This window comes from Protopterus annectens, chromosome 2.part0 (assembly GCF_019279795.1).
Source record: "Protopterus annectens isolate FY-2018-M chromosome 2.part0, PAN1.0, whole genome shotgun sequence".
NCBI lineage: Eukaryota > Metazoa > Chordata > Ceratodontiformes > Protopteridae > Protopterus > Protopterus annectens.
Genome location: NC_056728.1, coordinates 435,033,177 through 435,057,879, shown reverse-complemented (window position 1 = coordinate 435,057,879; position 24,703 = coordinate 435,033,177). Strand labels below are relative to the sequence as shown.

The 24,703-nt window shown below is 38.0% G+C and overlaps 1 protein-coding gene across 2 annotated transcripts in view; it reads right to left on the bottom strand.

Annotated features, from left to right (window-relative positions):
• Positions 1-24,703, bottom strand: part of VPS13A (vacuolar protein sorting 13 homolog A) — a 4,910,496-nt gene that overhangs the window by 1,857,977 nt on the left and 3,027,816 nt on the right. For both annotated transcript variants that reach the window (XM_044060868.1, XM_044060869.1), the window contains exon 38: positions 23,257-23,483. In XM_044060868.1, the coding sequence (XP_043916803.1) occupies positions 23,257-23,483 (227 nt within the window). The remainder of the gene's footprint in view (positions 1-23,256; positions 23,484-24,703) is intronic.

Here is a 24,703-nt window from a genome sequence, read left to right as displayed (position 1 = left end):
AAGGGAACATTCTTGTTCAAAGGAATGAAAAAAACATCCACTTTCCAGGCCTGTTTTCAAGGATTCCTGGAAAAAATTGGTGAGTTGTTGGTTTTGAAGGGAAGTGAAAATAATTATTTGACAGATTCTCCACAACAGGATCAACTTCTGAATGCCTCCCATGTTCAACTTCCACTCTTGAAGGTCTGTTCTAGTCCACTCAGTCTGTCTGCCACAAAATATGGCTATAAATGTTTGGAGGGTTACACAATGCTGAAGACTGACCATCCAAGCTACCACAGACAGTCTGCAAAGACCCATTTATGTACATCACTACGTCATTGTATGTAATCACCTGTAACGGTCCTGGTGACCACAGGTTATGAAGAGATTCTATAGCACAGATCACATCTAATGTTTCTTTCATATTTATGATCTTTGCTGTCTTGACTGTTTACAAAAGACCCAGTACTTTTACTCCTGTTGATATAGCTCTTCATGTAAAATCTGATGAATCTGTTACAGATGGAACAGTGATGTGACAGAGAATGGGAATCCTAGCTTCAGAAAAATTTGTTTCCCCTACCAAAGCAGCTGACTCTCCATAAATCTCAGTACAGGAATTTGAAAGTCCAGTGGCTGAGAATGTTTGGTCCAAACAGTCAACACTGACTGTTTTCCATGTGCTATTTTGTTAGAGGAATCATGAAAATCATACAAGCCATGAACCTTAACATCCTAAGACACTCACTCTCGTTGAAGTCTGATCTTGATTGGAGAAATTCAGGAAAAGTTCCACATACAAATCTACTTTTCCTTGAATAAAATTGCCTTTTACATGGTTGAGATTAGAAGACATCCTAGAGAGACAATCCTGTGAGAAGAAATGAGAGGATTTCTGAACATTTATCTGGAACTCAAGTTCTGTAATGAGATATCTTACCCATAACAGGGGCTGCTGGCAATTGGAAAAGATAAGCAAGCCAAAATAAGTGAAGATGTGTATGGAGATTAGTCTACAATGGGCTATCACAAGAGCCAGATATTTTGTAAACAACCTTGGAGCAGCGGATAACCCAAAGGATAATGCCGAGAACTTGTAATTAAACCCAGTCGCAGAAAACCTTAGAAAACTTCTAAACTCTGAGATCTACAGTAACCAAAAAATTCAGATGATGAATGAGAAGCATCAATCCCTGCAAAAGTCAGCATTTTAAACTTTGGTGTTTTCACAAAAAGGTTGAGAAAGAATAATTTAAACACTGGTGTTCAAGAAAATCCCTTCGTCGGCACCAGAAAAGTTCTTGGATAAAAATCTTTGGCACTCAGTTCTGGAAAAAAAATCACTCTGTAAACCCACAGAACGTATCTGACTGATGACTACAGGGAATCATTTTTAGAACACATTTGTCTGAGACTACCTGATGCCAAACTGGGAAATGAAAATGAAGGCTGTGGGGGACAGACTTGCAGTATTGGGGAAGAGAAGAATGTGGCAATAGTCATTCTAAAGGACTGAACTGTCTACTTTTCTGAAAGGTTCCATCTTTTTGTCAGAACCTTCCTGTCACTTTCTTTTAAAATTTTGCTTGCCAAAAGACTGTTAGGAAGGCTTGCCTTGTTTCTTGAATGAAGGAATAAAGGTTTTTACAAAGTTTAAAAATGGACTGCTGAAAAATCTTAGTGACACCCTGAATTAATTTTCCTTTTTCATCAAACTGTTTTAGTACCTGGGTAGCAGAATGACCAAATAGAACCACCTTATCTAAAGCAGCATACAAGACTTCAGATTTAACATCCTCACAAAACTTCTGATTACGAGCCCTAGCAAAATAGCTCATCACCACAACACTAGACATTGTCCTGGAAAGAGTCAGCACAATCATTTACACTCTTTAAAGAATGATTAGTTACTTGAAATGGAAAAGCAATAACAATCCATAGAGAGTACATCTTATGAAAATGCAAAACTGACAGAATTGTCCCTAAAATTATCAAAACAAGCCAACATGTACCTCAATGGGTGAGTCTGATTAGCATTCAGAATTCTGAATGCTAAAGTAGTAGAGGAATTCATTATTTTCCAAACCCTCACAAAAGTATTCCCATCCTTGTCTATAGAAGGATTAAAATTAACAAAGTAATTATTAGCAACTGGACTAGAAAGAGAAATAGCTGCTGGGTTTGACCTAGGATGAGAAAGTAAATATTCGTAAGACTGAAGTACTGTACCTTAAAAAGTCTGTCTGCCTTTTTGGGGACTGAAAGTTGAGAATCAGGCATACTACAGACAATACCAAAAACACCCAAGGTGGACAATAAAGGAGTAGGAGTTTGCGGTGGTACACCCCCTTGTAACATATTTCCTCAAAGAAGCTTCATCTTGCTTCCACTGAAATAAGTTACACATTCTAGACACAGTCTTCTGAATATGAAAACTTTTCTGTATGAGATTCTGAGTAAATACATTCACCAGCATCAGAATCCTGAACATGGGCAGAAAAAAAAAAGAGATGCCGCCCTATCCCTAACCATGTCATGCTCTTCTGATAGGAAATCCTCAAGAATCTGAGGCAACAGACTTTTTTCCACAAAAAATTCCAGTCAGTTTCCAAAGACTTTAAAGCCTACAGCCTTTATCCAAAGACAAACTCTCCCTTATCTACTGACAAAATATCAGAGGGAGATAACTGTTTAACTTCATGTTTCCTTTTCCTTAGGCAACCTTAGGGGGCGACCGACTCAAGGATGCTACCTTATCACAAGGGACAGGCCTCTTCCCCGGCTATGCAAGGATGGACTCCTCAATCAGTGTCCCTTGTCCAAAGAAAGTGACTTTCCCATGCCTGCTAAGGACAGCTGAACAGCCAGAGTACATGGCTAATCACTGGTCCTTGGTGGCTGAAGGGACTACATCAGGGGGGATCCAAGGGAAGTGACTAGAGTAAAGAACATCAAATGTCCATTGTAAAGTCACCAACCAGTTGCTAAGGCACCGAGCCTGCTGTGGCAGCAAGGGCTCTTTATGTGTCTTTGACTTCCATCTACAGGGAGGAAGAACCAAGAACCGTTAAGTTGTTCTATGTCCAACTCGAGAAATATGCCTGGAATCTGGTCAAAACTGCTGAAAACAGTCAGTAGGTAAGTAAGAAGTCAACAAAGTGCACACAAGCAGTGACAATACATATAATCCCCTAAAAACGTACAGTCCTTCTATGAATACAAAACTATTTTATTTATTTATTTAACATTTGTTTACCAGGGAGGTCCAACTGGGCAAGCTTGCCTTTCAGCAGAGGCTCAGGGAGAAAAGCGCACATAACAATATCACAAGAGTCAGTATTTTAAATAATAGTGAAACAATTAGAGAAATGATGGTAATAAATCACATAACACATTACCACAGTTCAAGTTAGTAATAAAGCTAACAGGATCACTTAGTAACACATATTTTGCCAGTTACACTTAGTAACAAGATATCATTCAGTGGAGTAGCGTCTCAGAGATACAATAGCTTAATATACAATGGAGTAGTGTAAGAGAGATGCCCGTTTGGTACTGTAAATTTTTATGCTTAATGTTGTTATACTTATAATCACATAGGATCAGTAAAACTAGTACACAATCAACACACTTTTTCACATAACAGTGCTCCAATAAACAGTCTATGTTAAAAATAGCTTGCTAAATGCGACACTTCTGATAAGAATGGTAAACACAAGCAAAAAGCCAGCATTCTTAAAGAGACCCAGTAAATTTTCGAAAAAAGTAATGTGTGTGGAAGGAATTCATCAAAGTAGACTTATATGCCCAGAAATGGAAGAAAGGAGCCAACTGTCAATCATCAGAAACCCCAAAGTAGTACTCTCACAATAGGCAAAGTACTGAAGCATTTTTGCTATCTAGGTAGCTGCTTTCTCAACACAAGAACTCAAGCTCACAGAAGCCTGGGTGCATGTTGAGTAAAAGTCTTTGAAATACTGGCCCATCATTATATCCTTAGTAGAACATGACCTACATAGCTACGGTGCAGCAGTGATTTACGATGAAAAGATGCACCACATCAAAACAGCATGTGCAAAGACTGTAAAACAGATATGTGGCCAAGATAGATATGGAAATAAGACACATAAAGAAAGGTTGTGGTGGAATGCAGATGTTTATGAAGTGATCAAAAGAAAGAGGTATTTGTTGAAAATGTACATAGTTTTCTACGTTTGTTCTAAGAGGGGATGAGGGATCTGAACCTTTTATTTAGTCTGTTTTCATTGAAGAAAACGTCTTGAAAAATGTGACACAGGTTCAAATGGAGATAAGCATCAGCAACAGCTTAAAAGATCAGCCGGCCAAATTGTAAGCCGAATTCTAAAAATACACTTTCAAAGTAACTGTCATGCGTAGAAGGTGGGAATAACAGCTTTCTATCATAACTGCTATTCTGTCCATATTATCATGTAATGCAAATAGTGTAAAATCTATACACAAAAAGCAGAGTACTGAATTATATTAAGAATTGTAGAGGGCAAAATAAAATGCTGCTACTAGAGACACATCTGGATAGGAATGAGCATGTGAATTTGACAATGAAAGGATTTCAGGATGGGCATTAAGTAGAATATCACAACAAGTAAACTTGTTGGATTACACTAGGTGGACTATTTAATCCAGGTCTTAATGAGGATCTGTAACTGTCCAATCATAATGCAGCTTTTGGGTGCTGGGAGACTATAAAATGTTTGTGATATATGTGTTAATCATTCACTGATGAAGGCTTGTATGCCAAAACCGGTTAGAATAGTTTATTTTACTATTGTGTGTGCTATTCATATCATTTTCATTAAAGGATTGGGCTCCACTTTGTAGTGCTGGCCATTTTGTACTTTGTGTTTGATGTTTATTGGGCCACTGTACTTGCGGAGGCTTTAGTTCACAATGTATTAATACTCAAACAAAAACTGCTATTATGGAGCTTAAATTTTCTTGAGGACTATTTAGTTTTCAGCAGGGATTAATTATTATTTATGCATGTGGACTAGAACTTAATTTGCAATAGTGAGGATGTATTATTGGGACCTAGAAGGAAGAATACAATAAAAGAAGAGTTCATTCCTGAAAATAAAATATGAGAATATTGGGTATGGAAGATGTGAATTCAGTAGCAGAAAGTCACATTCTTGCTCAAGGTACAATAACTAGGTTAGATTGTGTAGAATTTATATTTCACAGGAGAATGTGGACCTATTTGAAAACTGACACACACACACACACACACACACACACACACACACACACACACACACACACACACACACACACACAATAACTATTTCAGATCACATTCCGATAAAAACTAAGATAAAGGTGTAAGGTAATGAAGTAAAAATGAGACACTGGTGCTTTCCAACTTACCTGTACAATAAAGGACAGTAATTTAAGGAAAATGTAGTAGAAATGATTCAAGAGTTATTAGGGAAAAATTTTTTTTTTCAGAAAGGATAACTACTGAGTGTGGAGTTTAAAAGCACGGTAGAAAGAAAACAGAAAGATGTGGGAAAGAAGTAATAGGAATTATTTATAGCAGCTGAAAAGGGTAAAAATACTGCATAATAAAACAAACCTGACAAAACAAGAGGAGAAACTGAAGAGTGTTAAAGGGAAATAAGGGATTATTTGGATAACATGCATGAGAGTACAGACGTTGCAGTTAAGCAACCTTTTTTTGTTAACTCCAGAATTTAAACAATTTTAGCAAAACGACTTAGGCAATAGGAAGGTGAAAGGGTTGTTGCCAAACTTAGGAAGCCTATGACACTCAAAGTAACCACCGGTATTATGTAGTATTAAAGAATTTTTATAAAATTTAGATAAAGCAGAGGAATGTGGAAACCAAGAAAGGCACACATGGAAATACTTATGGAAGACTTAATTATGGCAAGGTTAAAGGAAGATGAATCTCAACACTTAATGGATAAGCTAGGAAGGGTTGAAATAAAAATGGCGATAGATAAATCAACAGGGAAGTCTCCAGGAATAAATGGTATTCTTGTTGAAGCTTGGGAGTTAAGACAGGAAAAAGAGATAAAGATCTGGAATGTTTTGTTTAACAGTATTTTAAAACAGAGAAATCACCAGTATCTTGGCAAAAAGCTGTAGTGGCTGTATTACCAAAAAGAGGTTTAAAGATCTTTCATATTCAGCTTCATACAAACCTGTTTTTTTAAACACCTTTATTGAATTATCAAGCGACATATACAAATTTACACTTATAAAAAAGTAATCAAACTGTATTACACATTAATATTAACAATCATTATACTTCACATATATTGCTATATATCATATGACCTAAGCAACCTTACATAAAGTATTCAATTTCTGCCCCCCCTTTTTAATCAAGAAACATCTTTGTTAAACCATCACTTACAACATAAGCAATCATACATTTATATAAATGAAAATAAACCACACCGACACAATCCTAGTTGCAAGCATTTCATATCACAAACCATACTGACACACAACCAGTTGCAAACATTATGTATCATTTATAATCTACCCAGTCATTTTCAGTCAAATATTACGTAGATTGCTCCTACTCCTTTCTAAAGATCTCAATTCCAGTTGTTTTGTCTCAGTTATGAAATTCACTACTTCTAATATAGTTGGTTTAGACTCTAGTAATTGCTTTTATTGGCAGCCACCATTATTAGAAACAGCAAGATTTTACCATGTCTAGGCAATTCTGATCTATAGTTCAGAAAAATCATCTCCCTAGTCACAGCAATCAACCCACCCAGCACCTCCGACAGTGTATCCTGCAGGGAATCCTTAGAATTCGCCAACTCACTACACTCCCACAAAATATGTTCCCCAATACCTCTTTCTTCCCCATCAGACCTCCAACATTTGCGGTCTACTTGATGAAAAATTCTCTAGAGTCTACATGGGGTATAAAAATATCTATGTACACATTTCCAAGTAAAAATCCTAAATCTTCTGGATTTTGTTGCATATTTGGGAGACATACATATATCCTCCCATTGTTTCTTTGTGAATTGCTTATCCAGTCTCTCTTGTCAATCTTTTCTAACCTCCACTGATTGATTCTTATAGTTATCATGCAATATTTTACATGCTCTACTACTTATACCTTTTTTAACAGCAGCTTCTGTTCTAGATTCTACTAAAACTCTACCACTGCTGGTCTTATGCTTAAGACCCTCCTATTTCTCTCTCTTTACCTATACTCTGATATCAATTAATGATAGGGAAGGCAATCTCTAACCAGCAGTCCAAATAAATTCTTGGCCTCTTCCCATTCTATTACCTTTCCCTCTCTAGTTATTTGCTCCCAATACCTTGGTTCCTTTGCCACTTTTCTCCAATAAATTCCAGCCCCCTATTGTCTATACCCCTAATTACAGTCATCTCTATTGGCAGAATCTCCTTTCTCCTCTCCCGTGTTGGCTTAGTTCTTAGAACACTTTCTGCTACATTATGGATATAATATTATGTATGATTATTGTTATTCTCCTTAAAGGCCTGCATCCAAAATCCCAGTCTCTCCTTTTTCTTGAGCTTCTTCCCTGTTTCAACATCATCCTTTTCTACTTTAAATTATAGTTTTCTGCTTGTGCTATGTATAGGAGAGTTAACTGTGTAGCTCTGAAATAACCCTTCAGTTTGGTAATACCAATCCGCCCTGTTCTATTGGAAGAAAGATTAGTTGTGTAAAATCCTACCGTAACAATGGATGCCCTACTCTTCTCTGTTGCAGTATTCTTTACATGAGGGAGATTGCCTGCCAAGAGACCTGATGTCAGCCAGCACACAAAAGACTTTTAGTGCCTAGGGTGCATGGTACATCACATACTGCACATAGGCTGCTACTGGACGTAGGCCATAAATTCACCTAACGCACGCACCATCCTCAGAATTGACTGCTCCAGGGAGAATGCTTGAGAAACAGGTATACAGGCTAAGTATACCCAAGGAACAAGTCCAAGGGGGGTGGAGGGAGGGATAGAATACTGCAACAGGGAAGAGAAGGACATCAATTGTTATGGCAAGATTTTGCACAACTAATCTATGTCGTCCTGTTCTGCTGTTGCAGTATTCATTACATGAGGCAGAGTGCAAAAGCTCATGAGAAGGAGAGGGAGGAGGCAGGAGCACAGGAGCTTTCCAGGAAGCCATGGAGAATGGCCCTAGTGAACCCTGTCCTGGATTTGGAGAAGCTGTCCAGTTTGTAATGCTTGGTGAAGGTATGGACCGATGACCAAGTAGCTGCCTCCAGAATAGAATCGGTGTCCAACCCTTTGAAGAAGATGCTCAAGTAGGCAACAGCCCTGGTAGAGTGTGCCTTGACGGAAGAAGAGAGGCTCTTTCCATGATATTCATAGCAGAAGGAGACAGCCTTTAAAATCCATTTGCAAATAGTATGTTTTGAGATAGGAAGCCCTGAGGCTCTAGGGTGAAAGGAAATAAACAACTGGTCCAATTTCCTAATACTCCTGGTTTTGTCTAGGTAAAACCTTATCTGTCTGTGCATGTCCAGGTTTGCAGAACTCTTTCTGCAGACTTCTGGGGTGAAGGGAAAAAGGTAGGAAGATGGACAGCTTGGTTGAGGGATAACTCATTTACCACTTTAAGCATAAAGGAGGGATTGGTGCGGAGAGATATCCTGTCCTTGTGTAACACCAAGAAAGGTGGGTTGGCCATAAGGGCCTGGAGTTCAGGAACCCTTCTGGCAGAAGTGACTGCCAAAACCAAAATTGTTTTCTAGGAGCAGTATTTTAGACAGTCAGAAGCTGAAGAAAGCACTGAGCTCCTGGACCTTCTGAATGGCAAGGAAGACCTTCATGAGGTCTGTTTGTATCCTGCATCCAAGGAAAATGTGGTCTTGTGATGGGGAGAGAACAAACTTTTAGCAATTTATAGTGAATCTTACGAAAAGAAGAATGGAAACTACATGGCTGAGTTTCTGCTATTGTGCCTCTGAAGTGATTGCTTGGAAAAGAAGGTCATCCAGGTATGGGAAAACTGGGAAGCCATGCAGTCTGCAGAATGCAACAGCTGGTATTAGGCATTTTGCAAATACCCTTGGGGTGATAGAAAGTCCAAAGGGCAAAGCTAAAAACAGAAAGTGTCCAGAGGCTACAGAGAACCTTAAATATTTCCTGTAACTGGGATGAACTGGAATACAAAGGTAGGTGTCCTTTTTGTCTATTCAGGCCATAAAGTCTTGAGATAAGATCAGAGGGAACACAGTTTGTAATGACAGCATCCTAATGATGGGTACTTTCAGGTAGGTGTTAAGGAAGGAAAGATCTAAGATGGGTCTCCAGGGGCCTTCTTACCTTGGAACTAGAAACATCCTGTAATAAAACCATTTTCCCCTTTGATGAACTGGGACATACTGAATGGTGCCTTGATCCAACATATCTTGCAACACCTGTGGAAACAGTGGAAGTTGTTCTTTGGGTGGTTGGGGAATGCCTCTGAAAGTAGGTAGAGGCTCCCAGACCATGAAGTACCTGTTTTTTATGATGGAAAGCACCCAAGAGTCCTGAGTAATGTTTTCTCAAGCTGGTGTTGAAAACGAGAGGCAAAGGGAAAGGGGTGGGAGAGAGTTGGGGTCCAAACAGTCAAATGTACCCTAGCCTGTCTGGAAAGGGTTGTTTTTGTGCTGGGGCTTGTTGTTCTAAATGACTGGTGTCTCTTTCCATACTTTTTTGTCTTGGTTTGAGGTGGCCTGGACTGTCTTCTAACAAACATAGGCTTAGAAAGGTAGTTCCTCTGGAATTTTGGGACATGGGATACCAGGAGGTGTTTTAAGTCCTGCATCTTCTTACCCTTCTCCTGCAAAACTTTAAATAGATCAGCACCAACAGGGCCAAACAGGGCTGAATTGTCCAGAGGGGCCTCCGTCAATTTGGATTTGATATCCTCTGGTAAGGGTTGGAGTCTTAATCATGCAGATCTTCTAAGGAAAGATACTGAGGCAGCTGCCCTAGCGGATGCCTCTGCTGCATCATAGCTACATTTTATTGAATGGTGAGTCAGCTAAGAGGTTGCACCTAACAAAGATGTAGCTGGAGATTAATTCTCAGAATCAGGCAAATCTGAAATAATTTTAGATAATTGGGACTAGAGCTCTAGAGAGTATTTTGTTATGTGGGTTTGGTGGACGTATACACTTTTTCCCCTAGTCTCTCCATATGTCTGCTGTCCTTATGAGAAGGAACCAAGGAGATTGAGGGAAAAAGCCTAGAAGCCACAGTGATGACCAATGGGTCAGCAGAGGGTGCTCTGAATAAAAATTTGCAGTCTGCAGGCACCTTATAAAATCAGTCATTTTTTTTTTGTGTGCTGGAGGCAGTGAATCTGGTGTTCTGCTTGAAGATGCAAATGCATCTAAGATTGCAGGATGGACACCTGAGAGTCTGGGGCGTGTTCACCTACGGTAAATCACAGAAGTGCTTTTAAACATCAGACATTTCACTGCTTTCCCACTTGAAATGTTTCTCATCTTGGTCAAGGTGTCACTAAAGGAAATATACTTTGCTGGTGAATCAGCCCCATTGGAGTCTTCCTCTGGGGAAGCATAGTCCAATGGAGAGGCGATCTGTGATGACTAGGCAAGTGATTCATCATCAGAAGATTGTTCCTCTTCTGAAGAGGTTTCTTCTCTGACCATCTTTTAAGGCAAAGCAGTCCAGAGAGATGAAGGAAATTAAACCCCTGGAGGCGGTCTAAGAGAGATGAAAGCATTAAAGATGATCTATGAGAAAGCCTCCCAATCCTTTTGAGAATCAGGGGTGGAGACACATGTTTAATCTTTTATTTCTTTTTGCTAGGAATATCAACTCTATGTAAGGATGGTGGGCCAGATGTAGGCCTACACTCGGTTATGTCTGAGTCTACTTCCTTTCTAACTAGAATGGTTGGGATCACCTTAGGGCCTTCAGTAATCACAAGTCTGGGTTTCCCTTGGACGTCCAGAATGAATGCCTACGGTACCTCTAAGGAAGTGCTAATATCCTGTTCCAAGGCAACCTCTGTAATGAGTCTGAGCTGTGGATCGGACATAGGCCCTGATCGTATCTCCGGACTAGGGACCTTCTCTGGAGAGATGTCTGGCACTGGAGGTGCTGCTGAAGCTTCTGGCCTAGTTTGCTTGGCCTTCTGCTTCACTAATAACTCAGCCTCCGGCCACGAGGAACCTTCCATTGCACTTTTAGCAAGAAGTTTTAACCACTGAAATGCAGAGAGGATTCAGTCTACTTCTTAAAGTACTGGGAACAAAGGACTGGCAGATGGGGCAGAACTTATGGTCATGGTTAGACCCATGACAGAAAGGGCACTGCTGGTGGTTGTCCTTATGTGGAATCTGACATTGGCATTTGAGTGTCTTGGATAACATTAAACCCTATACACAACCAAAAATATATTAAAAGGATTCCCCAATGGGGCACTTATCTGACACGTTGAAACAGTAAACTCTTCAGTGAGCAGACCGTAAGTATGGGAGACACGTTCTGTCTGGCGGCAAAGAAGTTCTGAAGATGGTGCATGTGTACATCATTTTATGGCCTACTTGTGATAGCAATCTGTGTGTGACTTACCACACACCACAGGCACTAAAGTCTTTTGTATATTGGTGGATGTCGGGTCAGGTCACTTTGCAGGCAATCACCCTCGTGTAAAGAATACTGAAACGGCAAAACAGAAGGACATTCATCTTATCCCACTTGACTCTTCCCATCTTCCCCTCTCAGATAAAGTCCTTCAGCTCTTTATTAATTGCTATCCACAACTTTTCCTCTGGTTGATAAAAATATGCCTGACCTGTGTATAAGACGAAAGGGACTAAAATCATTTTGACTGCTTGTATTTTACTATCCATATCCATATAAGAAAGCTTCAACTTTCTCAGTTTTTGCATTATTTTATTATTTATTTACTTACTGACACTTGTTAACTGGGTAGTGTCCGACTGGGTCAAGAGCCCATTTTCAGTGGAGACCCTAGGAGAAAAGCTCCACAAACTAATGATAAAAATTAAGAATACAAAACTCCAGTAAGTAATCATAATAATATAGTACAAACAGCAAGTTTAAAAGCATTTGTAAACAATTTTGGTATGAAGTTAACAATGGTAAGCTAAGGAATGTAATGAATATAATGTAGTGATGTGCAGTTAACAGAGAAAAAGTTGAAAGGTTAGGACATGAAAACAAAATTCAAGAGACATTCACATGTCGAATTAAAGAGATTGTTGATCATTTTAGTACTTGAAAAAGTCTACCTGTGCTTGTGCCCAAAGTTTAAAGAAAAAAACAAACTCTAAGGACTCAAAAGGAAAAAAGAGCTGTGTAGTGGGATGAAGAGATGGGGAGGTAGGGTATCTTTTGTTTAGTCTCTTTCCATATATCCTTAGCTGCCACACCAGAATTATTTTAATCCATACTCCTAAATACTTAATTTTATCACATCTCCATAGATATGGATTTTGCTGAACCAATTTGTCTGTGGGTACATGACTTACTGCTATTGCCTTTGTTTTAGCTTCATTTATTTTGTATGCCGAAAACATTTGAAACTGGCTCAAAATGTTCCACAACACTGTAATGTCTCTTTCTGGTTTTGTCAGATATAAAATAGCTTCAAATAGAGCCAGCTTTTCTTGACTGCCATACCAGTTATAGCTCTGAATTTCTGAGTCTCTTATTTTCTTTGCCAGTGGTTCTAAATATAATGCTTCAACAAATGGAAAAGACGGCACCCCTGCCTGGTTCCTCTGCTCAAACAGAAATTATCAGAGAGGGATCCACCCAATTTAATTTTTGCCTCCGATCCCTCATACCTCTTTGTAATCAACCTTATAATTTTTTTTTAGGAAATGAAAATGCTTCCAATGCCCTGCTCATAAAGTCCCTGCTTACTCTGTCAAATGCTTTCTCTGCATCAAGACCCACCAACAATAATGGTATTTTCTTACATTCTGCTTCCTTCTGGATCATCAATACTCTGTTAATGTTATCAGATGTTTGCCTCCCCTCCACATAACCACAGTGATCCATATCTGTCAATTTTGGCATTACTTTTGTCATTCTTTTATCCAGTATAAACAATAACACTATTATCATGGCTTAGTACTGAAATGGGCCTGTATGAAGTTGGATCTGATGGATCTTAACCCTCTTTAGATATTACAGCTACCACTGCTTTCTTGTAGGATGTTGGTACTTCTCTTAATATAAAAAAAAAAAAACTTCCTGATCTTTATCAGTTTTTTCCCTCCTAGCTTCCAAACTTCCACAGGAATACCATCTACTCCTGGGGACTTTCCTGTAGATTGGTTATACATCACAATTTTTCTCTCATCTCCCCCTATGCTAACCATTAGTAATTGAGCCTCATCTACTTCTAACCTTGGCATATTTAATTCTTCCATAAACATTTCCATTTGCATTTGTCTTGACTTATATATTTATTTGCTTTATACAGATTTTCATAGAACTTACAAAATATTTCTAATATCTCTAGAGGTATCTCTTGTTATGTTCCTTGTTATAGCTACCCTAAGCTTGCTGACAGCCCTTTCTACTTTGTTATCTAAGTCGTCGTGCTAAATGTTTTTGTGCTCTACTGTTGTTATGAAAAGGAGTTGCTTAACAGCCATCTTTCTAAACTTGTGCATATTATCGAGGTAATCCCTTATTTTCTGCTTACCAGTCTGCAGTTGATCCTCCTCCTCTTCTGTGAGATTCCCCCTATTCTGCAATACTTTAACTTTGTCAGCCCCTCTAAATAATTCTTATTACTTCTTAACCATAGCTCCCTTTATTTTGATCAACCCTAGTTTTAAACTCCACCTTAATTTTATTCTACTCCCTAGCTATACTTTCAGAAGAAATGTCTATCCTCTCTAATACCTCCTGTATAAATCTCCACCATTCCTTAAATTCCTCTCTTTTCAACAGATAGGTGGGAAAGCACCAGTGTCATTTTTATTTCATTACCCTGTGTTTTTATTTTAGTTATTATTAGCACATGATCTGAAATAGTTATTGGGTGGGCATCAAGACCTGCTTCCAATTAAGTTCACACGCTCCTGTGAAATGTAAATTCTGTTTAGTCTAGTCCAGTTTTTATATCTTGGGGAATTTGTAAATTCACTCCAAACTATTACTGAATTCACATCTTACATGCCAAATATCTTCACAAATTTCTTCAAAAATCTACCCTCCTTTGTTATACTTTCCTTTCTGGTTTCCCAGGACACATCTTCACTGTTGCAAACCACATTCCATTCCCCAATTATAAGTAATATTCCTTGCTGAAAACTGATTTCTCCCAAAAATGTCTTAAGCTCCATTATAGTAGTTTTAGGTGGAATATGACTACATGCCATTGTAATCTTCCTCCTCTGCCTGTAGCCCCTTAGCACTACAAATCTACCATTATCTTATTATCCTCTTTTATCACTATTAGAACTCCTCTGGCAGTTAATATAAGTACTAATATTTTCCTTTGTCCCAGATTTTCCACTGAATATCCACCCTGAAAAAATTTCTTTATCAAAACCCCATGTTCAGTTTTTGCTAAATGTATCTCCTGTAACACAGCTATTTGCACTCTACATTTTTAATACAGTTCACTACTCTTTCTTTTTTGTATTTATCTGTGAGACCACTGGCATTTAAAGGCACTACAGAAAGCATAATTGCATTACAAAGTTATTTTTCTCACCTTTTATTAAATATCGAACTCCAGCTTTTGTGTTACATGCATGCACTGTTTGACAGGTTGAACTTTTATACAGTTGTTTCTTGTCATATCCACTGAGCCTATGTCAGATCTTACAAAACTTTTTGTTTTACTGAAAGCCCTCAAACAAAAAAAAAAAGCAAACACCCCAGACCCCCCCCTAAAACCTATTAAATTAATACTAACACATGAAACTATGTACATCTTCAAATACTGAAGTTTTACCTTCCTAATAGGAACAAAATTCCCAAACTGACAGCTACACTCACAGACTTAAGTTAACCTAAAAGAAAAGTTAAACATGCTAAGATGCATGGTGTAGCCTGTGCTTCTACCAAGTGCTACTTGATTGTGTCTTTTATTTATACCTCTCCTAGCTGGGAAAACGCCTGAATGCTTTCAGAGAACATTATCTCCTAGCCAGTTTTTCTTCTCAGTTTTTTTTTTCTGCAGCCAATCACTCTCCACCAGACTGTAGCTAGTGTCTCTTTATCAGACTGTCTCCATGGAGACACGAGAACCAGACAGCCAGTTTCTCTTTATCAGATTGTTTCCATGAAAACATGAAGACCAGCTACAGAACTGCTACTGAGCATAAATGTATTTGCTAGAAGAAAGCCTCATAATATTCAATATTATTTTTCATTTACTTGCTTAGTCTTAAAACTTGTTACTAAACCAGTCTAAGGTCCTTAATACAGTCATTTCCCCATTCAGGAATGGGACAAAAAAGCACATTTTTCTTCTTCTGTCATGTTCTTTTAACCAGTTTTTTTTTTTCATTGCATTGTCTACATTTCTTGAAACTGAAAAGAAGAAAGAGAGAAGGAAAAAGAAAAGAAAACAACAGCAGTACCTGTACCCATTTATAATCTCCATTACACTTAAAAATAACTGAGAAAACTTTACTTTATAGCATGCAAAGAAAACCATACACCACAAAAACAGTGCTAGTAAGAAAAAAAATTCTTTACTTACACAGTTAACTTTCGCCCTCCTCTTCTCCTCCCTAAAGCATTTTTTTTGAACATTCATGATGAAGTACGGCATATGCTTTAGACTCCCCCACAAGTCCAACAAATTCCGAAAAAGTCCAATATTTCCATATTTTCTTGTTCTGTCATATTTCACACACATATAATTATTGCATTGTAATCCCACATTATGTTACTGGTTTCATTACTGTTCATCTCTATCTCCCAAGTCTTGTCTCTGCTTCATTTCCAACGTACTCTCGATTTTTAAAGTCAACATTTGTGCTCCCTTCCTTCACTCCAACATTTTCCACTGAAACACTGGAAAATGTTTCACAGGTACAGCCTGTCTGTGGTCTTTATTACCAGAAGAACAAGAAGCAGAATCTCTTTTTGCATCATGGCTCACTTTTTGTTGGACAAGCTTTTATATTTCCTCCTTAGCATGTACTTCATTAAAAAATAATTTTGTCCCTCCAGGGAAGAAAACTTTGAAGACAGCTGGGTACAACAGTTTGATTCTCACACCTGCATCTCGACATTCCCTGAATAGTGGAATAAATTTGCTTCTCTTTTGCCTGGTGTACAATAAGTAATCATTTTCCACAAACACTCTGCTGTCTCCCACTTTTAGTACTTTGTCCTTCTGCCACAGTTTTGTCAAAATCAACTCCTACTGCTGGGAGGATTGCACCTTTACTATTAAAGGTCTAAGCTGCTTTCTCATAGCCAGGTTCAGAGCATACACACAATGTTCCCTTTCAACTAACAACTCTTGCTGTTGGAATATAAGTGCAGTTGCTTATTTGTGCTTTCATAAAATGAATGTGGTCTGTTCCTTCCGGCTTCTCTGGTATAGCTGAAAATCTCAGATTTTCCCTACGTGCTCTGTCCTCTAATCCTATTATTTAACATCTTTTCCTGAGCAGTCTCATAATCAGCCAGCCTTTTCTTCATTTCAACTTCTGATTTTTGTAGCTTTATCACCTCACATGAATATTTGTTTAAAGCGTCTTTCATTTTTTTTCCAGATCTTTGTTGTTTTGTGTTGATATACTCCATCAGTGTTTCATTTATTTTAACCAGGTCTGTGTGCAGTTGTCTTGCATCTTCCTGTAGGTTACTGGAATTCATGTCTAGAGGTTGCATTACTTTTTGCTGAACAGCTGCAGAACTTTCCCCAGTCAGTGTTTCTTCCTTATTTTTTGCAGCGGATTTTTTCCACGTCCTCTGTACTTCTTTTATCCTGGCATGCAGGCACTAAACTTACTAGCCAATTACTGAAATTTACCCATAAACACAAGTCTATTAGCTTAGAAGCTGTTACTCAATGTGCAGCTTTTTTAGCAGTCCCATACAAAGCTACTTTGACTTTAAACCAAGACTATTAAGGGGATAGGTCTATACTAGCTAAGGTAATGGCAAAGGTGCTGCCAGTATTGACAAACTTGGATCAATGTTTTGTTTGGAGGGAGGCAAACCTTTGTCAGCATAAATCGAACAATGATGGGAAGCAGAATGTAAGAAAATACCACTATTGCTTGGGGGGGGGTCTTGTTGCAAATGAAGCATTCAACAGAGTGCGCCTCAGCTGAGATTTTATGAGTATGGCAATGGAAGCATTTGCATTTCCTGATAGCCTAATAGGGTTAAATAAGGAGGATATATGAAGAGCTGGAAGCAAGAATTAAGGATAGAGTGTTCTTTTCTGACAAGCTGTGTTTGAACAGAGGGACAAGTGAGGGGAGTCCTCTTTCCCCTTTGTTATTTGCTCTACATTTAGAGCCAATGACAAAAGAAAATAAGGGACTCATAAGTACCATACCAGTTCTATTTCTGAAATCAAGAAAAGTTAGCATTATTTGCAGATATAATTATTTTGCACTTGATAAATCCAGAATAGAATTTCAGTGTTGTGGAATATGTTTTGAGAGTTTCAGAAGATTACTTAACACAAAACAAGGGGTACAACAGCAAACTATGCATTCATACAGAAATTGGTTTGGCAATACGCATATTTACCAGGACATAGAAAAAATGAAGTATTTAGGTAAGTGACTTAGAAAGGATGCTGTTATGGCAGCTAAGTATAAGTGGGAAGAGTCTAAACAAAAGACAATACAGAAACTGGAAGACCTTCATTATGGATATGGAAAGTAAGATACAAGTCGTGAAAGTAGTATTACTCTCTTCAGTTTTATATACAGGTCAGATATTTTTCTCAACCAGAGAAGTCGTGTATAATAATTATTACCAGCGTCAGTGGTGCAACAGGCAGCACAGAAGCCTTTTGTGCAGAAGGCTGTGGTTTCTATTTCCATACCAGGTAGACTGACTGCTAACACAGCAGTTCTGCATAAGGGGGGGGGGGTGCTGTATTTCTGAGTGTGTCAACCTTCAGATGAGATGTAAAGCTGAGGTCCCATCTGCCAGGATTTGTGGCAGCTCAGGTGGATGCAAAATATCTCAGGGCACCTATTGAAAACAGTAAGGGAAATTCCCTGATGCACTGGCCAAATCTTTCCTAGTAGTAAAAATACCACCTTGGACCTCCCTTGAAAAGATGTTACAAGCCTCCTGGTACTAATCCAGTAAACAAAGGATAGATAGACTGATAGACAGATAAAATAAAATACAGAGTAGAAGGAATTTATTTGGGAGACGAAGAGTTAAATGGGAAAAATTAATCCTCTCCAAAGAGCTTTAGGATTACCTGATGGGGATGGATACTTTAGAGCTACACAGTTAAGGTTCATATACATATCACAAGCAAAAGGTTATAAATCAAAGTGGAAAAGGATGCCGATGAAACAAAGGGGAAGTATGAGAAATAAGCACAGAACAAGTTTTTGGTGCAAATCCTTAAGGAGAACCACCACCACCACACAGAATATTACATTCATAAAGCTGCAGAAAGTTTTCCAAGAACTAAGCCAACATGGGAATGGAGAATGGAGATTTTGTAAATAGGGATAACTAAACGTGAAGGCACAGAAAATAGGTAAGAGGGGAAGGGAATGTACTGGAGAATACTGACAAATGAAAAAAAGGTATTGCGAGGAAATAAGTAGACAGGGAAAAATAATAGTGTGGGATGAGGCCAAGCAGAAGTTTGAACTGCACATATGAGAGTTACCTTCCAATAACGGATATAAGATTACAGGCAAAGAAAAAAGGGGACAAAATGGAGTGTTACGTGAAAGGCCAGCTCTAGTGCAATTTTTAGCCGAATCTAGAAAAGAAGCTGCTGATAAAAAGGGATAATTAATAAGGGCATATAACTATTGTAAGAGAACTGTAAGAATCAATCACAGGAGGTTAACAAGAGATTAGGGAGCGTGACTGGAAAGGCAATTTACAAATTGACTATGGAAAGATAACTGTATGGGTCCCCAAGTATGTGACAAAGTCCAGAAGGTTTAAGATTTTTGCTTGGAATTGTCTGCATAGAATTTTTTATACCCCAAGCAGACTTCAGAGAATTTCTCCTTGGATAGACAGCAAATGTTGGAGGTATGAAGGAAAAGAAAGAAGTAACTGGGAACGTGCATTTTGGGAGTAAAACAAGTTGGCAGATTTTTAAAATTGCCTACAGAATACTCTGTCAGAAGTGTTGGAGAAGCAAATTGCTGCAACTAAGGAAATAATTATTTTGAGCTTGGACACCAGACTCTGAATTGCCTATACAAATTAAGGTTTCACCAAGTTTAATGCTACTGACCCTTAAACAAGCAAGTATTAGACAACAGAAATCAAATTCTAAACCAACTGCAACTGAACTACTGGATAATGTAAAGGAGACAAAAGAATTATAATTAGAATTGGGATCTTTAGGAAAGATAAGAAGCAACTTGCATAGAAAAATTGAATTAGTGGGAACAATACATGCAGAATAATCTTTAGGAGGAACGAGGTTTAAGGAGAGCAGGGACTGAAAAACTTATGCAATGTTGCAGTGAACAATTAAAAAGAAAAACATATATGTAATGCATAATACATGAATACAACAAATGTTAAAATGGTTTGTTTTCTTATTAGCGTCTGTGCACCTATGTATTGTGATAATTGAATAAAGGTGTTTAAAGTTGGGGAAAATAAAAGGTGGGCAGAAAAAGTGGGTGATTGAAAAGATGGACCAGGCTAAGAAGGAATACTGGTTGGCTAACAAACAGGATGGGAAAACGGTCACAACAGCAAATAACAGGACATTACAGACACTCTTCCAGACTCTTTGCATGTAGCACAACTATCAGGTTTGCAAGGCAAAGACGGAAAGATAAAGATGATAGCCATTAGACATTCTTCATAAGAGAAGTTAGCAACAACCTGCTCAGCAGTTCACAGGACACCAAAGGCTAATGGAAGGAGTACTTCCACTACCTTCTGAATGAAGAAAGCCCCACAGAAGATGTACTGTCCCAGATACAACCTATGATGAGACAGAAAGTCGACCCCATTCTAGAGGAAGTAAGAAAGGCACCAAGGAAAATGAAGTCAGAGAAAGCAGCAAGCTTAGACGAGGTCACTGCAAATATTATCAACATGTTGAGTGAGTTAGTGGAGAAATGGCTCCAGAGGATACTTGCAGCAGCACACAGCGAAAGGTGCATGTTTGTAGTATGACAGACAGTTGAGACGAAGCTAGAAATGAGGAATGAGTCCAACTGGGCATTTGTAGACTAGTGGGAAGCATATAAAAAGGTGTCAAGAAAGCTGAACTGGGCAATCTTGTGATGGTTTGAAATCAGAGAAACATTGGTAGAATTACTGCAGGCTATGTACAACCTAGTAACCCAAGTATAAATAGTGTTTGGGCTTGCAGATGGGATCCCAGTGTGAATGGATATTCAGGGAGGTATAGCTCTGCACCCACTGCTGTTCAGAATGGTGATGGACTACATTAGAAAAAGAGACCTGAGGGAACAGCTCAGCAAAGCAGCTGTATGCAGACAATCTGGTACTTCAAGCAGACAGTGAACAGAAATTTTAACAAATGACAGGGCAATGGGATGCAAAATTGAAAGCACAGGGTATAAAGCTGCGTACAGACAAGAAACTGTCATGGCAACAAATGAGGAAAACCAGAAGAAGATGAAAATTGAGGTAGAAGGGAAAATAATATAACAGGTTAACAGCATCAAGGGAAGCCTGACTGAAGAGGTTGAAGCTAGAATCAGAAGAGCAACAGCAAACTGGCAGAGTATCAAGGGTAGTGTGTGACAGAAGAATACCAAAGAAGCTGAAAAGCAAGATGATGCAAGCAGTACTACTATACGGTACATAAACGTAGGTAGTAAAGGCAGAGCAGTTGATAATGCTAAATGAGAGGGAGATGAAGTTCTTGAGACCGGTGGTAGGATGTACTCTGCGGGACAGATAAATAAGGACATTAGAGCAGAAGCCAAAGTATCTCCAACTGCACAGAATGGAAAAGGGAATAGATTGCTGTTGCTTGGATATATGTGCAGGAAAGCAGAAAACAATTTGGTGAAGAAAATTTGGGAGAGACAGGAAGAAAGCAAGAGGAAACGATGGTGTCCAGCAAAGTGAAGCATTGATTGTATGACACAAGGCCCAAGACAGTCAGGCATTACTGTCAAAGAAAGATGATGTCTGGCATTGAACTGAGAAAGAGATGGTGATATCTGATGTGATGCTCAGACCCCACATAGAAAACAGGAAAAAGGTGGTTGATGATAATGACTTTTGCCCCGGTTTCTTAAATGACTTTTATCTTATCATTTTCTAGCTTTTGGAAATGCCTTCATCATGAGAAGAAGCCTTCTATGTACAGTATTTCCAAACTTTTAGACTTCTCAAATATGAAGATTGTACCTTTTGTCTCCTTAACCTATCATCTTCAATAAAATCCTTCACATTATGATCAAGCTCTAAACAAAAACAGTTTGTGGAAGTCTTTAGAACAACTTCTTTCCTACAATCATACTAGTTTATAGTTTTAGAATGGAAAAACATATCCCTCATGATAACAATGTCTTCCTGGAGTGGCTATAAAAAAGTTGATGAACATCAACCCTTCTAAACTCATCCATATTATCCAAATACTCTTATTTACCCTTTAGCATGCTACAGTTGCTCCTTTTCTTGTTTTGTAAAATTCTTATTCTGCAATACTTTAATTTGTCAGCCCCTCTAAATCCCCATTACTTTTTAACAATATTTATCTTTTGTTTCTCCCCTATTTTTTAACCCCCATTTCGAATTTATCCACTCAGTAGCTATCCCTTCTGAAGAAGTTTCTCTATTCCTCAATAACACGAGTTAATTCCCCTACCCTCTCCTTAAATGTCTCTCTTTTTAGCATGCAAGTAGAAAAGCACCAGTGTCTCCTTTTTACGTCATTATCCTGTATTTTTATCTTAGCTTTAACTGGTGCATGACCTGAAACACTTACTGTATGTATGTCAAAGCTTTCAAATAAACAAGTATGCTCCTATGAAATATAATTTTTAAACAGCCTAGTCCAGTTATTGCAGATTGAGAAATCATTTGAAATCCTGTCTGTGTTCCTACTGCTGAATCTACTTCTTCCATATCAAACACTTTCAAAAATCTTTACATTAATCTACCCTCTCTTGTTATATTTTCCCTTCTTGGCCCCCTATTACATCCTCACTACTGCAAGTTCAAGTGCCCACCCATAAATTAAATTTCCTGCTGAAACTTAATTGTTTCTCCCTTTTTAAGCTCTTGATAACAGTTTTTGGTATAACATAAATAGGTATAATCCCATCCAAGAATGTATTTTAACAGTCGCAAAAATGTATTCTGAAGACAGCTGGATATAGCAACTTGAAACTAATACATGCCTCCCGAAATCCACTGATTTCCCAGTTATACCTGCTTCTCTCTTCTGCCTGGTGTGCAGCAAATAATCATTTTATACAAACACCCTGATGGTCCCACCTTTTAATATTTCCCTATTGCCGAGATTTTGTCAGCAATAGTTATTTCTCCTAGCATGACTGCATCTTTACTAATATAGATCTTGGCTGCTTTTTTGTGGCCAGATTTGGAATATATACATTATGTTCCCTCTCAATTAACAAATCCTGTTGTGGTCCTTTTCTTTTAAATTCCAATTTTAAGTGAGCCAAGTCTGATGTGACTTTTTTAAGACATACAGGTAGGTATGATAGGAAGATAGATTAAATTAGACAGGTAATATCAGATAGCTAGGAAGGCAGGTAGATTGCTAGCATCATTTATAAAGAGAGCTGCTCCTTCATCTACCAGTCTTAAAAATGGAATAAAAAAAAGACAAGTCATGACAGTACAATACATACTGTAGTATGTGCATGTTGCTGTCTGGAAACTGCTTCACCAGTCACTAGCACATGACAAAATAATATGATAACTGTTAATTTATGGTACTGCTGCATCATTCTGACAGGTATGGATAAACACTAGGCGAGTTCAGTGTTCATACTGCAGCAGTCATGTAAAAGATGCTCAGGGAAATTATTCATGGTAAAAATAAATGCAACATTTTACATGCAGTACTCACCTTGCTGTTTTGGTGTTGCTGCTGTAGCCTGTCTGTTGTTCCTCTGAGCATCAGAGCTTTGCTCATTAGCTTTGACAAACACATCTAATACTGTCAAAAGAAACTCAACACTGGCACAAAGATAAATATCTTGTACAACAGTGTCTAAAACAGTGCCATCTCTGCCCTGTCTGTAGTTAATGTCCACCATAACATTCTTCTCTGAGCCAGATTTCAGATCTATCATTCTAAAAAAGAAAAGAACAAAACAAAATAAAATAAGCACCTCAATAAATTTCATCACAGACTTTAAAAACAGTACTCCATATAATATCACAGAAAGTCATAATGGGGGTTATCCAAAATAACAAAGGTCACCTACCTTTAAGATGTATGGAATAATATATATATATTTTTTTTACTAAGGGGTGATCTTGCCTTTTGAATCATCCGTCATTCCTTGAAAAGACCAATAGCAGAATTTGATGAAGGAATGAATGTACACTGTACTTATCCAACCTCGCTAAAGCACTCAGCACAATTCCTAAATATGGAATTAAAAGCATTAAATATCAAATCATACACAAATCAATGGATGAAATACTGTATTTGAAACAGAAGAGTTTGGGGTGGGGGGTTACTTGTGCATCCCAGTGGGGATTACCAACTGTAACCCACAAAAAAAGTTGAGTTTTGTGAAGAACTTAGGTTCTATCTTTTCATTAGTCCTAACCTATGGGTAAAGTCCATGTCTTGCACATTCAGCCAGCCCTAAATTCCTTACAAGTACATTTTCTGTCCGTCCAATATAACTGCCTGCAGTCTGCAATAAAATACGCTGGACCTGGATAATAGAAATATCTACCTTACAGTCTAGATGGAGGGGAAATCAATTCAGTTTTTTTTTTTTGTAGCTTCAGCAATTATGCTTTTTAGTTGGTTATTTTTGTCAGGGAATTTCTGAATAGACAAACAATTTAAGGTGAGATACATGGGGGTGCAACATGTTAACTGTACCGAAGAAAATTAAGCATATATTTCAAATGTTAAATTAAACAAAGCCGAAGCAACACTTAGAATGCAAGCTGCATGAGACAAAATAGAGTTCAAGAGGATGACTAACAAAGGTTAAATTGAAAAATATAGTTTAAAATGAAACAAAACAAAATATGTAGTATCAACTTACATTAAAGCAAGACTACCTACACTGACAGAATCAGTTGACTACATGTAAGCACAACTTTCATGTATATGCCTAAACATACAATTTTACAAAATATGCTGCATTAGAACTTGTTAAAGCAAAGACCCTTTATATAAACTGTGAGCTATTATTATTATAACAACTTCTGGCAGAGCACAAAGATGAGCAAAAAATAATCTTAAAATAATACTAATGACCAATGTTAATAGTACTAAAAATATAATTAGTAGAATTGAAATAACAGAATGGTGTAATAAGTGTAAT